The sequence below is a fragment of the Grammomys surdaster genome, unplaced genomic scaffold, assembly GCF_004785775.1.
Source record: "Grammomys surdaster isolate TR1022 unplaced genomic scaffold, NIH_TR_1.0 338, whole genome shotgun sequence".
NCBI lineage: Eukaryota > Metazoa > Chordata > Mammalia > Rodentia > Muridae > Grammomys > Grammomys surdaster.
This window is the reverse complement of record NW_021604757.1, coordinates 3,752,268-3,766,172: the sequence shown is the minus strand read 5'-3', so window position 1 is coordinate 3,766,172 and position 13,905 is coordinate 3,752,268. Positions and strand designations below refer to the sequence as shown.

The window sequence follows — 13,905 nt, the reverse complement described above, 5'->3', positions numbered from 1 at the left end:
TAGTCATATTCCATTTCCACAGGAAGTTCATCAGCAAAGGAGATGTGCACTCTCTTGGTTCAGGCTGGCCTCTTTGACACTGCCATATCACTCTGTCAGACTTTTAAGCTTCCATTAACACCAGTCTTTGAAGGGCTTGCTTTCAAGTAAGTAAAAATTACATTTAATAGCCTTAATTTTTTTTTCTTTTCTTTTTCTTCCTCTTTTCTTTTTTCTTTTTCCTTTTTTTTTTAAGATTTATTTATTTCATGTATGTGAATATATACACACTGTCGCTCTCTTCCGACACACAAGAGGGCATCAGATCCCATTACAGATGGTTGTGAGCTATCATATGGTTGCTGGGAATTGAACTCAGGACCTCTGGATGAACAGTCAGTGCTCTTAACTGCTGAGCTATCTCTCCAGCCCCAATAGCCTTAATAGTCTTAGTTGCTAATGCGGAGATTCTGTCATATTACTTAGTGTGATACAGTTATCAGAAACTGCTAAACTAGATTATAAAGAGATGCTCTGTTTGGTTTTTGCAAAAATTTAAATTTTTTTGATAGCCTATAGTTTTATTTTATTAAAAAAAAATTAATCTTTACTAGGAGTAGTGGAGCACATCTCCAGTACCAGCACTTGAGAAGTAAAGACAGGAAAACTGGTCCAAGGCCAGTCTTAGCTATATAAGATCATGTATGACCTTTCTTGAGAGGACACTCTGAATCAAATAATAATGAAGGTGTTCATTCTGGCTGTGGTATGTGCTCTTTTTGGTCCTGTAGCTCTTGGAGTCATTTTTGAAAATTATTCCTTTCTCGTTTCCTCCTCTTTGTGTGTTCATGTGTGTGCCAGAAGACACCTCTTCCTTGGAAGCTGGCCGCCTTGGTTTTTGAGACATGATCTCTCACTGGGGCCTGGGGCTTACCTGTTAGACTGATGGGCCAGTGAGCTTAGGGGCTCTCCTTTTCTTTACCTTCCCAATGCTGGAGTTACTGGCATGCCACCATGCCCAGCTTTTTATTTGACTACTGGGGACCAAACTTGTGCTCTACAAGCAAGCACTTCAACTCCTGAGCTATTGTATTGTCCATAAAAATTAATTATGAGCTGGAAGTTTGACACAGGGTATACTTATCTAACATGTGGAGGGTCCTTCATAGATTCTGTTGCTAGCAATTATTTTTTTGAGACAAGGTTTTTCTTCATATAGCCCAGGCTGGCCTAAAAGTCCTGCTACTCTATAGCCTTTTAAGGACTGATGCTATAGATAGCTTTTTATTGAAGTTGTAGCTATTGGTAACATGCTTCATGAATGAAAATATTTTTGAAACATTGTAATTTGAGGGGCTGGAGAGGTAGCTCAATAGCTAAGAACATTGGCTACTTGACCTCCATAGGTACCAGGCATTCAAACGATACACAGACATGAGGCAAAACACCCATAATAATTAAAATAATTTTCAATCAAACTTTTTATTTTGGCTTATTGACACAGGACTGTCCTGGAACTCACTCTATAGACCAGACTGGGCTCTTAACTGATAGAAATCCACCTGCCTGTGCCTCCTGAGTGCTGGGATCAAAGATATGCACCACTGCCACCTGGCTTAAAATTGTCTTTATCTGCCTAGTTGTAATAGCAAAATAAAGTGGCTCGCTTCAGCATTTGGTTACTGGTGTGGGACCATTTTCATTGCAGGTGCATTAAGTTGCAGTTTGGAGGAGAAGCAGCACAAGGAGAAGCCTGGGCCTGGCTAGCAGCCAATCAGCTATCTTCTGTCATCACCACCAAGGAGTCCAGGTATATAGATAGCCCCAGGGGTTCTTTAGGCCTAAGTAGATTTACCAGATTTATTGGATCAATGGATCAAATTGGATCCATTGCCTAAATGTATGGAAACCACTGGTGACCGAGGAAATCAAAACCAGAATTATGGATGGCTGTGAGCCACCATGGGGGTGCTAGGAACTAAAGCCAGGTTCTCTGCAAGAGCTGTAAGTGCTCTTAATGGCTAGACCGTATCTCTTGACCCGTGAACAGTGCTTTATTCACCATACTTTTATTTCTTGCTTCTTTGAGAAGGGAGAGGGTAATTTGGGGTTTCTTGTTATTTTGAACTATGATTTCACTATGTATGTAGCCCTTACTGTTCTCAATTCTTTTTTTTTTTTTTTTTTTTAAATTTTTATTTATTTATTATATGTAAGTATTCTGTAGCTGTCTTCAGACACCCACAAGAGGGCATCAGATCCCATTATAGATGGTTGTGAGCCACCATGTGGTTGCTGGGATTTGAACTCATGACCTCTGGAGGAGCAGTCAGTGCTCTTAACCACTGAGCCATCTCACCAGCCCCACTGTTCTCAATTCTTAATTCCCCTGCCTCATCCTCCTGAGGGATGAGGTTGTTTATAGGCATGCAATGTCAAACCTGCCTTACCTAGGGTTTCTGAGATTTTGTTGTTGTTGTTTCTTTGTTTTTGTTTTGTTTTGTTTTTTTAAGATTTTTAACATTTTTTTCTCTATATGATGTATGTGTTTGTATATGTTCAAGTTATAGGAAGTTGTAAGCCACCTACTATTGATGCTGGGAACCAAATTGGGTCTTCTGGGAAAGCAGCAGGTATTCTTAACCACTGAGATATCCAGCCCTCTGCTAAGTTTTTATGAAACTTGGGGTTGGAGAGATGGCTCAGTGGTTAAGAGTTCATGTTACAACCAGACATAGTGGTGCATACCTTTAATACTAGCACTCTGGAGGCAGAGGCAAGTGGATCTCTATGAGTTAGAGGCCAGCCTAGTCTACAAAGTAAGTTCTAAGACAGCCAAAGCTATATAGTGAGACCCTATCTTTAAAAAAAAATTAAAAGAGTGCATACTGCTCTTGTAGAGGATTCAGATTTGGTTCTCAGCATCCACACCAGCCAGCTCACAAGTATGATACTTGGAGCTCCAGTGGGTCAAAGCCCTCTTCTGGACCCTGTTGGCACCTGCATTCACATGTGCGCAGACACACATGTAGACATATAATTTTAAAATTAATTAAATGAATGAATGCTGAATGTAATGGAACACAGTTTTAATCCCAGCACTCAGAAGGCAGAGGGAGGTGGGGCTCTGTAAATTCAAAGCCAGCCTGGTCTACAGACCAAGTTCCAGGGCAGCCAGAGCTACATGATAGAGACCATATCTTAGAAAAATAAAATAGAAGCTGAAAGTTTATAATTAGGGTGACATCCTAGCATTTATTATTCAGATCATGATGTATTATCTATGAGATATTCCTTTTCCATAACCTTCCTCAAGCACAAAGGGTACTTGTGATATCATGATGTGGGGATAGATACCCTATAGTCAGAACTACTTTCATGGCTGGAGCAAGAATATCACTTACACCCACAAAATTAAACCGAGCCTGGTCAACACAGTAAGGCCATTTCTCAAAGGAAAGACAAAAACAAGCACACACACAACCATGGGTCTGAAGTTTTAGGGTTTCAGTGTTTTAGGGTTCAGTTTCCACCACCCACGTGGTTGCACACTAACCCAGTTCCAGGGGATCAGTATCATCTTCTAGGTATTGCATAGCTGTGATGTGTAGATACAAACAAAGGCAAAGCACAAAATTTAAAAAAAGAAAAAGGTTGAATCTAAAACAATTTTTTTTCCTCTTTTACTCTTTAGCAGTCTGCCATGCATTAACCTCAATTTGTTCTGACATCCTCCATGAACTTACTCTGCTCAATATAGTGTGTATATACTGTTTCTCAAGAATTTTCTGAGCCAGGCAGTGGTGGCCTTTAATCTCAGCACTTGGGAGGCAGAGGCAGGCGGATTTGAGTTCGAGGCCAGCCTGGTCTACAGAGTGAGTTCCAGGACAGCCAGGGCTACACAGAGAAACCCTGTCTCGAAAAAAAAAAAAAACAAAAACAAACCTAATTTCAGTAAAATACCTTTTATGAGATGCATTTAACACCCTTTTATGCAGCTAAGCAATTAAAAGCGTAATCCTTTAGAAACTGAAAGTTCTTGTTTAAATATTTGCTATTTATGTTGTACCATTTCTGAGCTTGCATAATTCATAAACAGAAGTTTATTTGCCTCATGTTCTGAAAACTAGAACTCCAACATCAGGATTCCAGCATCGACAAGGGCCTTCTTGCTGTCTTTCAATAGCAGAAGATGGTAGATCAAGAAAGGAACAGTCTCATTTACCATCCATCATGACTAAGTCACTTTTTCAGTGAGGATACTGATCTGTCCATGAGATGGCATTTCTTACTAAACCACACTTCTCAAAGCTATTACATTGTGGATGGTGTTTACCACCATATGGGCTGGAAAGATGGTTCAGATAGTTCCCACCACTCATGTTGGCTGGCTCACAACCACCTGTATCTTCAACTCTGGGCATCTGACACCCTATTCTGACTGACCTCTACAGATACCTATAGACATTATACACACGCACACAACATGCATACATATAAATAAAAATAAATTTTGTTTTAATAATGTTTCTAGCCAGTGATGGACATGCCTTTAATCCCAGCACTCGGGAGGCAGAGGTAGGTAGGCGATCTCTGTGAGTCCTGGTCTACAAATTGTGGTCCAAGACAGCCAGGACAACACCCCCACCCCCCCTGCACCCCCCAAAAATGCTTCTAAAACGTAAACTTGGAAGGACCATTTCAAGTCACACCTTTTTTTACTCATTATTTGTGAGAAACACACAAGTGCCATATGTGAGGGTCAGAGAAGTTTCCAGTTAATCTCCTATTGCCTTTACCTGGATTCCCCAGCCTCACTCGGGTCTCTAGACTTACTCAACAAGTACCCTTTACCCACTGAGCTATCTCACATTAGCTGTTAACAGTTTGGGACTTGGTTTAGTTTTAATTTTTATTGTATTTATTTGGAGAGTGAACATGTCTGCAGGTCTGGGAACAACTTTCCAAAGTCAGTTCTCTCTTCCACCATGTAGATGCTAGGAGTCAAACTCAGATTGTCAGCCTTGTTAGCAAGCACCTGTACCTGCTGAGAGATCTGCTGAACCAGTGGTTTTTTTGAGACAGTTTCGGTAGGCAGGTTGGCCTTGATCTCCACCTACTGACTGCTATAATATAGGCATTGCCACCTATCTGCCTCAGTAGCAGTTCTCTGTTAGTAGTTTTAAATAATGAAATTAGAACATCAAAATTATTACATGAGAGACTGGACTTTGAACAGGCTCAGCAGTGCTTGCTGCTCTTGCAGAGAGGCAGATTTGGTTTGCAACATCTATATGGTGGCTCATAACTACAGTTCCAGGGAGGAGCCAACACCTTCTTTTGGCCTTCATGGGTACCAGGAACACAGATGGTGCATATACATGTATGCAGACAAATATATACAAAGGAAAATGTTTTAATTGATTTCTACACGAATATATTGCTTGGTCAGTTTGGGGGGAAAAGGCCAATTCCTTTTTTCTTTAAACTCCTAAAACTGAGGCATTAAATAAATAGGAGAAAAGTAAATCTTAACATTTAAAAATGTCTTTAGTAGCTCATCTAATTTCTAGTTACCATTTAGGTATATTATCAATTCAGTTGTTAGCTGGAGAGGTGACTCGGCAATTAAGAGCACGTATACCTTTTGTGGAGGACTCTAATTTGATTCCCTGGTACATGGTGGGAAAGAGACTCAACTCCTGAGAGTGTTCTGTAATTTCTATATGGACACTATGCATATGAGCCTACACATACAAGATAGATAAGATGGATGGATGGATGGATGGATGGATGGATGGATGGATAGATAGATAGATAGATAGATAGATAGATAGATAGATAGATAAAAAATAAGCTTTACTTCTGTATGTCTCCTCACACCTATGATCATAGCGCTCTGGAGAGTCTTAAGATCAGCCTTGTCTACCCAATTCATTAACTAATTAATTAGTTTCTGATTAATTAATAGAATAGGAATCTGAACTCCTTTGTCCTTTTTACTTTTTCCAAGTGCTACAGATGAAGCATGGAGGCTATTGTCAACTTACTTGGAAAGATACAAAGTCCAGAATAACTTGTATCATCACTGTGTGATTAACAAGTTGTTGTCTCATGGAGTTCCTCTGCCTAATTGGCTTATAAACAGTTACAAGGTACGTGGTATTGAGGCGGGGTGATAATTTGGGAAATGTACTGATTTACAAGCCAATTGTTGTGGCAGTACTTGAGAGGCAGAAGCAAGAGGATCAGAAGGCCTTCAAAGCCAGCCAACGTGAGTTCAGGGCCAGCCTAGGCTAAGTGAGACACTGTCAAAAGAAGTGGAAGACAAAGGAAAATTCACTAGCTTAAATGCTTTGATTCTCAATCATCTGTAACAATTTATCTTTTGTTTTGGTTTTGGTTTTGGTTTTTTTGTTTTTCGAGACAGGGTTTCTCTTTATAGCCGGGGCTGTCCTGGAACTCACTCTGTAGACCAGGCTGGCCTCGAACTCAGAAATCCGCCTGCCTCTGCCTCCCAAGTGCTGGGATTAAAGGAATGCACCACCACTGCCTGGCAATTTTATCTTAAATTTTACATATAGTACTGGGGACTAGTTTCATTGTACAGTGAGCTCATAATTTGAATAATGAGTTATTTCATGTAACTGTATCTGTTATTGCTTAAAAACTTGACAGTAGTGGATAGAATGTTTCCCAGTTAATACAGTAGTTTATCTTTGACCGAGAGGTTTATCTATTAGTCTATTGCCTGTTCCCATGAAGAGGTACCTAGACAGGTTAGCATTTTAGAGAAAGAGGCTTATTTTGCTCATGGTTTTATAAGCTAAATGTTCAAGAACATGTGGCTCATTATTTTGGCCTCCAGTAAGAATGGTCTGTGCTGCTATATTGTATTTTATTATATTGTGGTGGGAATGTACAGAGCATAATATGGTCATATCATCAGACAGGAAGCCAGAGGACAGTTCAGCCTCCACTGTCATTCATACCTGTTCACTCTCCTGAGAACCATCTTAATCTCTTCAGAGTGACAGACACCCTCCTTGAACTAAACATCCCCCGCTGGGTCCCACTTCTCAAAGGTTCCTTCCTCTCCCAGTGCTACCACACTAGGGGCTGAACTTCTAGCATATGATTCACATGTGGACTGAACAGGATCATCTGTAGCAAAATGTTTTGAATAGTAGCTTCTTTATGTCGATTCCTCAGTCTTATGTCAGACTACAGAGTCAGATTACCTGGGGCCAGGAACCAGAACCCCACATTTTGACAACCTTCTGTTTTTGTTGTTTTGTTTGTTTTGGGGGGGTTGTTTTGTTTGTTTGTTTGGTTGGTTGGTTGGTTGGTTAGTTGGTTGGTTGGTTTTTTAGACAGGGTCCCACTGTAACCCAGGCTAACCTAAAACTTACTGTAAACTAGGCTGGGCTTGAATTTACTATGTAAACCAGCTGGGCTTGAACTCAGAAATCCACCAGCTTCCACCTCCAAGTATGGGGATTAAAAGCATGCAACAACACTAAACCAAGTTGTTTTAGTGCTTCATGAGCAGTTATGAATGATGGGAGGCTGAACTGCCCTCTGGCTTCCTGTCTGCTGATAGGACCATATATGCTCTGTACATTCCCACCACAGTGCAATAGGCTATGATATACCAGCTCAGCTTCATGGGTTTATATGCTCTTTCTCATTCCAGTTTTAGTACATATGCTGCTGAGGCAAGTGCTGCTGATTTGGTTTAGATGTACATTTGTTTGAAAATAATACCTGAAGCACTTTCAGTGGAATAAGGAAAGAGAATTGGCTAGACATTTGTAATTACAGAACTTGGAAGGCTGAGGAGAGGATTACTGTGGGTTCAAGGCCAGCCTGGTCTATATATGGCAAAACCCTGTCTCAAAAAAAAAAAAAAAAAGGAAAAACAGCGGTTCCCTTGATAGAGTGCTTGCCCAGGACACACTGAGCTCAAGCACTGCACAAAGCGGATATGCTCCACATGCAGTGTCAAAGCTCAAGGTCAGCCTGAGCTACATGAAACCCTGCCATAAAAAAAGGGAGAAGAAAGTAGAGAAAAACAGCTAAAGTGGGAAAAGTAAAATTGAGATTGCATTAGAACACAGGAGGCATCCTCACTGTAATGAGTACAGCATCCTCACTGTAATAAAGTATCCATTGAGTATAGTGTCCTTACTGTAATAAAGTACAGAGGACCCAGGCATGCTAGCACATGACTTTAATCTCAGCACTTGGGCGGCAGAGCCAGGTGGATCTCTTGAGTTTGAGGCCAGCCTGGTCTACAGAGAGTTCCAGGTCAGCCAGGCTACACAGAAAAACCTTATCAAAAAAAGAAGTACACCATTCTCATTGTCTTACTGCTGTGAACAGATACCATGACCAAGGCAACTCTGGTAAGAACATTTAATTGGGCTGGCTTACAGGTTCAGAGGTTCAGTCCATTATCATCATGGTGGGAGCGTGGTGTAGGAGGAGCTGAAAGTTCTATCTTGTTCCAAAGGCAAACAGGAGAAGACTGACTTCAGGCAGCTAGGATGAGGATCTTAAAGCTAATACCCACAGCGACACACCTACTCCAATAGTGCCACACCTCCTAATAGTGCCACTCCCTGAGCCAAGCATATTCAAACCATCACACTCGTATAATAAGCATCCAAAATTGAGGATGCTTTCTATCACTTTGAGCTACATGCAGATTTAAAACTGGTGGCAGTTTTGCATTTCATTATTTCTGAGCATTAATGCATAGATCTTGTCACTTTAGTGCTCAGTGTTCCTAAGAAAACATGTTGACATTACTAGTGTGAAATTGAAGTAGGGACAAGTTAAAACCTGTCTTAGATCACAAAACAGAAGAGAAATGCCACTTAACAGACAAGTATTACAGTGTGCCTGGAAGTAACTGGGCTCATGGGAATTTACAGATCTTACCCGAAGGGACAGATGAATAAGCTCAGGTGCTCACTCACACTAAGAACCTTTTTTAAATTGCTTGTTTGGTTAGTTTGAGGCAGGACTATGTAGCTCTGCCTGCCTAGATGTGTATTTTATAAGTTGAGATACAATTGTATTGAAAAAGTTAATAGGAAAGTTGATTAATTTGTTGATGTATAGAAACAGTCAATATTTGTTTTGGTAATACATTTAGGTGTTTGTGCATTTGGTTTCTTGGATAGTTTCCAAAACATTCTAGAAAGCAACACCGTTAAGTTCTATTTCAGGTTGGGGTAGACATGCTTATAATTGTTGCTTTTTACAGAAAGTTGATGCTGCTGAGCTGCTTCGTCTTTACCTGAACTATGACCTTTTAGAAGAAGCTGTGGATTTGGTCTCTGAATATGTAGATGCTGTATTAGGAAAAGGACATCAGTACTTTGGAATTGAGGTAGATGCATATGAATGTTTCGTCTTGATTGTGTGTTATCGCACTAAGGAAGTATCTAAAATAAATTTAGTATGTTATTTATAGTAGGTATATATTTTAGTAAGTATATATTTAGTTATATAGTGAAATGTTATACAAGTGCACTGTCGTGCCGGGCAGTGGTGGTGCACGCCTTTAATCCTAGCACTTGGGAGGCAGAGGCAGGCGGATTTCTGAGTTCGAGGCCACCCTGGTCTACCCAGTGAGTTCCAGGACAGCCAAGGCTACACAGAGAAACCCTGTCTTGAAAAAAAAACAAAAAACAAAAAAACAAGTGCACTGTCGCTGTCTCTGTCTTCATACATACCAGAAGAGGGCATTGGATCCCATTACAGATAGTTGTGAGCCACCATGTGGTTGCTGGGAATTGAACTCAAGACCTCTGGAAGAGCAGTCAGTGTTCTTAACTGCTGAACCATCTCTCTAGCCCATAAGATTTATTTTTAATCGTGTGTGTGTGTGTGTGCGTGTGCGTGTGTGTGTGTGTGTGCGCGCGCGCGTGCGCCACATGCCTGTGGGTCCCTGAGGAGGCTAGAGGTCCTGGGTCCTTTGGAGTCACAGATAATGGTGAGCTGCCTGATACTACAGATGCTGGGAGTTGAGTTCAGGTTTTCTAGAAGAGTGATATATACTTTGTTGTTGTTGTTGTTGTTGTTGAAATAGTGTTTCTCTGTGTAGCCCTGGCTGGCTAGAACTCACTCTGCAGACCAAGCTGGCCTAGAACTCACAGAGACCACCTACATCTGCCTCTCTAGTGCTAAGATTAAAGGCGTGCCACCACCGGCTAGCTGCCTAGATACTCCTTTCTTTTTCTTATGTATTTTTACTTTTTTCTTTTTCTTGTCTTTTTTTAGTATAAAATATTTTATAATTTTTTTATTAAATTTTTTTTTACATTCTAAGTATTTTCCCCTTCCCAGTCCCCCCTCCCAGAGTTCTTTACCCCATCCCCTTTGCATCTGATAGGGTGCTTCCCCACCCACCTACCCACCCCTCCCTCACACACATACCCAGCACTCCCCCTTCCCTGGGGCATCAAGTATTAGGCCCATATTAGGGTTAGTTGATACTGTTGTTCTTTCTGTAGGGTTGCCATCCCCTTCAGCTCCTTCAATCCTTCCCCCAACTCTTCCATAGGAGTCTCCAACCTCAGTCCAATGCATCTATCTCAGTCAGCTGCTAGTAGACAGTCCTCGAGACCTCAGATGGGAGAGGTTCCCTGGACTCACAATGGGGATGACCTTAGCCAAAATGCCCAACAGTGGGGAAAGGAAACCTGAAGAGGCCACCTCCAGTAGATAGACAGGACCCCCAATAGAGGGATGGGGCTGCGCACCTACCTTCAATGTTTTTGACCCAGAATTGTTTCTGTCTAAAAAAAATTCAGGGGCAAAAAATGGAGCAGAGACTGAAGGAAAAGCCATCAAGTTACTTGGCCCAACTTGGGATCTATCCCATGGGCAGGCACCAAACCCTGACACTCTTTTCTTTTTTAGCATTTCTCAAGATAAGCTTTCTGTATTATGTAGCTGAGGTTGTCCTAGAACTCTAGCTATCTGTGTAGACCAGATGAGTGATGGTGTAAAGTGGTGATATGTTTAAACCAATTAAAAGAAAAAGGGAAGGGGTGTGTGTGTGTGTGTGTGTGTATGTGTGTGTGTTCATTTACACATGATTCCTATTTTTATTACATTTACTTATTTGTGTGTGTGCACACATGTGCCATAGTGTTCAAGTAGGCAGAGAACAACTTGGATTTCTTCCTTTCTTTCCACCATGTGGCCCAGGAATTGTCTTAGTCAGGGTTTCTGTTTCTGCACAAATATCATGACCAAGAAGCAAGTTGGGGAGGAAAGGGTTTATTCAGCTTACACTTCCACATTGCTGTTCATCAACAAAGGAAATCAGGACTGGAACTCAAGCAGGTCAGGAAGCAGGAGCTGATGCAGAGGCCATGGAGGGATGTTACTTACTGGCTTGCTTCCCCTGGCTTGCTCAGCTTGGTTTCTTATAGAACTCAGGACTATTACCCCAGGGATGGCACCACCCACAAGGGGCCCTCCCCCCATGATCACTAATTGAGAAAATGCCTTACAGTTGGATCTCATGGAGGCATTTCCTCAACTGAAGTTCCTTTCTCTGTGATAACTCCAGCTTGTGTCAAGTTTTCACACAAAACCAGCCAGTACAGTTACCTAGGTGGCAAGTGCCTTTGCTATCTCACAGCCCCACATACTTTCATAATGGTGGAAAGGGGGTGGAGTTTAAAGCATTTCATGTATAGAGTCCTGCAGAGACAACTACCTAGAAGAAATGGTGTCATTTTAATAAATAGACATTTTCTTTCAGTTTCCACTGTCAGCAACAGCCCCGATGGTGTGGCTTCCATACTCTTCTATTGACCAGCTTCTCCAGGCTCTGGGAGAGAACAGTGCCAACAGTCACAACATTATAGTAAGTAAACCCTCTCTACTGCCAAGCACACCCTAGAGCATGACTATCATGTCTCGAAGAGGAGAGAGAGAACAGAGTCATTTATTATAAACAAAGGTCTAAGCAACCATATCCAAAAGTATTAAGAAAGAATTATGTGGAATTACACAGAGATGTACTCATATAAATAAAATAAATACATCTTTAAGAAAGGAAAAAAAACAAAAGCAAAAAAGTGTGATTTGCATATCTAGAAAATATATTACAAAAACAGGAATGATGGTTACATATAACACAGAAGGGTCAGTTCTGTGTAAAATCTCAGAACAGACTTCTGAGCTGAATGGTAAATGGTGAAGCAGAACAGCCAACTTCTCTCATAGGTAGTCTGGTTGATGAAGCCAGAGTGATTCAGTCTTCACTGTTGTATATAATGACTTCTTTCTTTTCTCTTACAGCTGTCCCAGAAAATTCTTGACAAACTAGAAGACTACCAGCAAAAAGTCGACAAGGCAACACGAGATTTACTGTACCGTCGGGACTTGTGATCCGGATAGCTGCTCAGCCTTTGTAACCTTGGTGCCTCTTAGGGCTTAAGACTCTACAGAAACCCTGTCCTCAAGGCCAGTTTTTATACCTGTAAATGATGTGTACAGCGCCTGAGTCTGCATTCTGCACAGCATAAGAGAACAAAGTCAGGACCAACCCTGTGCTTGCTTGTGGTGCTAACATGGTTTCTGGTTTTCCAACTTCATGTCTAACAGCTGCTTTTGTATATGATTCTCAACCTTTTTCAGAGTTTATATTTTTTTAAACTGCCGAAGACATCCTTTATCTGCAAACAAAAACTCACCTTCACTTTCATTAATAGCTGATGGTTGTTGGTTTGTTACAGCTGACCACCAAATTGTCCCTACGTATCTTTTAATTTTTCCTTATCTTTTTTGTATTTCAGTGGGATTGTTTTGGTCCAGAACTAACATCTATTTTCTGTATTGCAAACAAAGGCTAGTGGTTTTACATACTCCTTTCATTATTTATTGTAGAGTTTTTCATATGACCTTCAATAAAATATTAGGTAATATGCATAGATTAAGCATAAATTATGACCAGCTTTTTAAGGAAAATATATTTTGAATCTGGCTCTAAAGCTAAAGTTGAGTAAACATCAGAAAAAAAAATTAATGTCCATCATCTATAAAAGAAACAGATTTTCATTTTCAAATTGTATTAATTTATGTGATTTATAATAATCAAGCTGGACTTGATCATACAGTTGTTAGTGTGATAATATATTGGACCAAAATGGAATTTTACTGGTCAGAATCAGAAACATTCATGCATACAAACTTTGGGGAAGGTGAAAAATAATAAAAATATCCTTTGATTTTATTCTGTATATTAAGATTTATCTTTCAAGGAAATAGTCTCTGTACTATTTGTTTGAATGAATGCCCTTTTTGACATCTGTGTTTTTTATAAACTTTAGAATTTATACTGTTAACATCAAATTTGTGTTGCATAGTTTATAGTTCTCCAATGCTTAATATGACATGCTATGGATTGGCCCTTACCCTCCCAGCTTTCTAAACTTGTGGCTTTCCACTACAACGCAAAAGGCACTGGCCTGTATTCAACCATGATCAATCGTAGTCTGAAAAATAGGAAAGCCTGTTTCTGCTGTATCTGAAGAGTGATAAGTGAGAGACTACTGGTGCTGCATCAGCAGTTCACACAGCACTGACCAGCCTTTCCTGTGCTAGCCACCATGTCAAAGCCAGTCTGGTCTTCCCTTTACTTCTACCCGTCTCATTTTGATTCCAACCAGAGCAGAAGGGCCTTATACTCGCACTACAGTTTGCTTGCCGCTGTGGATCTGTGCTTGTGTTTACTGTACCCTGTGAGGTTTTATTACTCCACAGTAATATGATCGTGTCTTGTGGGGTTTTGGGTTTTTTTTTTTTTTTTTTTTGGTTTGGTTTGGTTTGGTATGGTTTGTTTTTTTTCTGTCAGAAAGGTTAAAGGTTCTCTGAGAGTCTAGAGAAATGGCTCAG

The 13,905-nt window shown here is 40.6% G+C and overlaps 1 protein-coding gene across 1 annotated transcript in view; it reads left to right on the top strand.

Moving 5' to 3' along the window:
• Nup160 (nucleoporin 160) overlaps nucleotides 1–13,362 on the top strand; it is a 59,515-nt gene extending 46,153 nt beyond the window's left edge. The window contains exons 31-36 of the mRNA XM_028778491.1: nucleotides 23–146; nucleotides 1,688–1,789; nucleotides 5,993–6,134; nucleotides 9,254–9,379; nucleotides 11,768–11,872; nucleotides 12,310–13,362. Of these exons, the coding sequence (XP_028634324.1) occupies nucleotides 23–146; nucleotides 1,688–1,789; nucleotides 5,993–6,134; nucleotides 9,254–9,379; nucleotides 11,768–11,872; nucleotides 12,310–12,399 (689 nt within the window). The 3' untranslated portion in view covers nucleotides 12,400–13,362. The remainder of the gene's footprint in view (nucleotides 1–22; nucleotides 147–1,687; nucleotides 1,790–5,992; nucleotides 6,135–9,253; nucleotides 9,380–11,767; nucleotides 11,873–12,309) is intronic.
• The last annotated feature ends 543 nt before the right edge of the window (nucleotides 13,363–13,905 follow it).